General features: G+C 40.4%; 1 protein-coding gene across 1 annotated transcript in view; it reads right to left on the reverse strand.

Moving 5' to 3' along the window:
* Positions 1-2,625, reverse strand: part of LOC118327226 (alpha-1,6-mannosylglycoprotein 6-beta-N-acetylglucosaminyltransferase B-like) — a 103,584-nt gene that overhangs the window by 19,123 nt on the left and 81,836 nt on the right. Inside the window, exon 9 of the mRNA XM_035660513.1 lies at positions 260-391. Within this exon, the coding sequence (XP_035516406.1) occupies positions 260-391 (132 nt within the window). The remainder of the gene's footprint in view (positions 1-259; positions 392-2,625) is intronic.

The raw sequence follows: 2,625 nt of genomic DNA on the forward strand, positions 1-2,625 counted from the left end.
TTGTCTGACAGAAAGAATGTGTGAATTTAACAAGCTGAATGGGTTACAGTCAGACATCTGGGCAGTGAGATGTACGCCTTATTACGAGCAACAATTAATCCATGAACAGCCAATAAACCTACGTGTCTGCCTGGAAAATTGCTGACACACAAACATCCCCACAGACACACCACACACATAAAAATATACACCAGGAAAGCAGCACAAACACAGGGAAAAATATGAGCCACGCACACAACCACCCAGCACATCCACTAACTTGTGTCTCTTGAGTGAGAGCCCCATGTGTTGCTTCATCTGCTGCAGGCCATGGTAGTCGGTGTAGATGAGGTCAAAGGGCAGCGGGCCAGTCAGTGGGCAACTGCCTCTGCCCGGGGGCACACCAAGGAACCTGCAACACACACAAAAAAACAGAGTTTAGACAAGCAGAGCAACATGACAGACTATTTTTTTTTCTTCAGATTTTTGGAGTTAATCTTCTTTCTTAGCTCACAGACTGCACAATTTCTCTGAAGTTTAAAGGTTAGTAGAGACTGGGATATATTCTCATTTCACTGTATGTTATGGACAATAACAACCTCATAATGAGCGTTTCTGTTGCGCGTTCAATTATAACCCTTTGTTGCTTTGAAAAATATGTACTGTTGCTTAATAGTATACTGTTATTTATACACTCCTCAGGATGAATTGTAATAACATAGATCACTAAGTAGTCATTAGCTGGTCAAAAATGTAATTTATCTAATATTTTATGACCACATACATGCAAAACTAATGACATTCCCACCAGTCTCAGCTTTATTTTGTTTTTAAGTAGCATGCTAACATGTTAAACTAAGATGCTAAACATACTAAATATTGTATTTGCTTTACAGCACGTATCATTGTGAGCATGTTAGCATGCAGGGACTCACAGGGCTGCCAGGGTTGCTGTAGACTCTTAGTCTGGTCATATAGTGGTTTTCAGGTGGTCAAGACAATTTTGCCAGCATAACATGAAAGGCAACTATTTGAAATTTTAAATGTCTTCAAATCTTACTCGATGTCAGCTGGAATTATCTAAACAAAGAGTGCTGAATAACACATCCCCATCAGCCAAAAAACTGAGTGGTTAGCATGAGTGATTGCTGAATAGGGAACAAAGGGTTCAGCTACAGAAACCAAACTTCATCAGCAGAAAAAACTTTTGGAATGACAGATGATCTCTGAGAAGTGCAGACACCACCACAGTGAAATCTTAGTACAAAATATGGAAAAGTTTTGTTTTTGTTGTTGTCGTTTTTTTTTTTTAAAGAAAGAATCACACTTTAAAACACGCATCCACTTTTTAAATACATGCCCTTTGAAGAAATCAAAGCCCCTAACCCTGGAGCTTTTACACTCAAACCGCCTGCTGAGCACACCAGTGAGAGAAATAGACTGTATAGATGGCAGTATGAGGCCAGAGCTGGAGTATAGCAGAGGAATTTCAACAAAAACTGTAGTAGTCACAGTCGAGGGAACTTCTTGGACTGTGTGCCAAAATGACTGCACGACAAAGTAACCCAACAAATTGATCTGAAATAGTCAAATGCCCCTCACTGTTTACATCTTCCCTTGCACTGGAAGAGAGTTTCTCATATCAAAGTTAAAAATCTAATTCCCTGGAGGGAAGAAAAAAAACTATTAAAACTAAAATTGTGTTTTGACTGAAAGTGTGTTTGTTGATCAGATAGCATCGTATGGGTAATGCTGAGTTCAATCAAAGTCAAGCCAGGGGGCACCGGGGGAGTCCTTTGGCAAAACATAATTCAAACAAACAGGATGAAAAGAGCTGAATGTGTAATGACCTGGCTGTTATACCTTACAGCAGCAACATCGACAGCAACAACAACAGATGGTCAATGGATGGAAGGAGAGAGCGAGAGAGAGAGAGAGAGAGAAAGAGAGAAACTGATGTATTGAGGTTGTGTGTGTGTGTGTGTCATGTGCTTAACTGTATGAGTGCTTATATGTGTATGATCTATACTTGCTGTTGTAAGATCCAAATGTTTGCCTTTCTTTTGATACCACTTCCAAAAAGTCTACTTTGATTACAAGAAAACCTTCAAGACACAAACACACAAACACACACATTCAAACCTAAAGAGAGAAGAGATATCATTCCTAAGTATGTGATGTACTGCGTCCAGTTCCACATCCTTGTTTGACCCAGTTTCTACTGATCGACTGAGGGCCTCTCTGTTACCGTGCCGACAGACCTGCTATTGGACCTGTGAGTGGTCTGCTAGCTCTTACTTAGCTCTTATTTCTGTGACAGATGAGGCCAAAGGCTAATGGAGACTGTAATGCAATTTGTACCCCCAGTGAATATCATCTCGCTATGCGAGTTTTACATTAGAGTCTGTTTGGCTGCGGTGCTTATTCAAAGGGTCATTTGATAGTGTTGCAAGGCAGCACTTACAGGAGCTCTGCTGGCAGCTGCTAACCACCACCAGACAGCAGTGAAAACACACGGATAAAAGAGTTTGATAAATGGAAAATGTGGTACTACTGTTAACCTACAACTGCTTGTGGTTTCTAAATGTGTATGGGTAGAAGATGTTTTTGTCTGGTGTACGGTAAAGAATGAATTTTCAGGATTAA

This window comes from Morone saxatilis, unplaced genomic scaffold (genome assembly GCF_004916995.1).
Source record: "Morone saxatilis isolate NCDOM2014 unplaced genomic scaffold, NCSU_SB_2.0 Contig17, whole genome shotgun sequence".
Taxonomy (NCBI): domain Eukaryota; kingdom Metazoa; phylum Chordata; class Actinopteri; family Moronidae; genus Morone; species Morone saxatilis.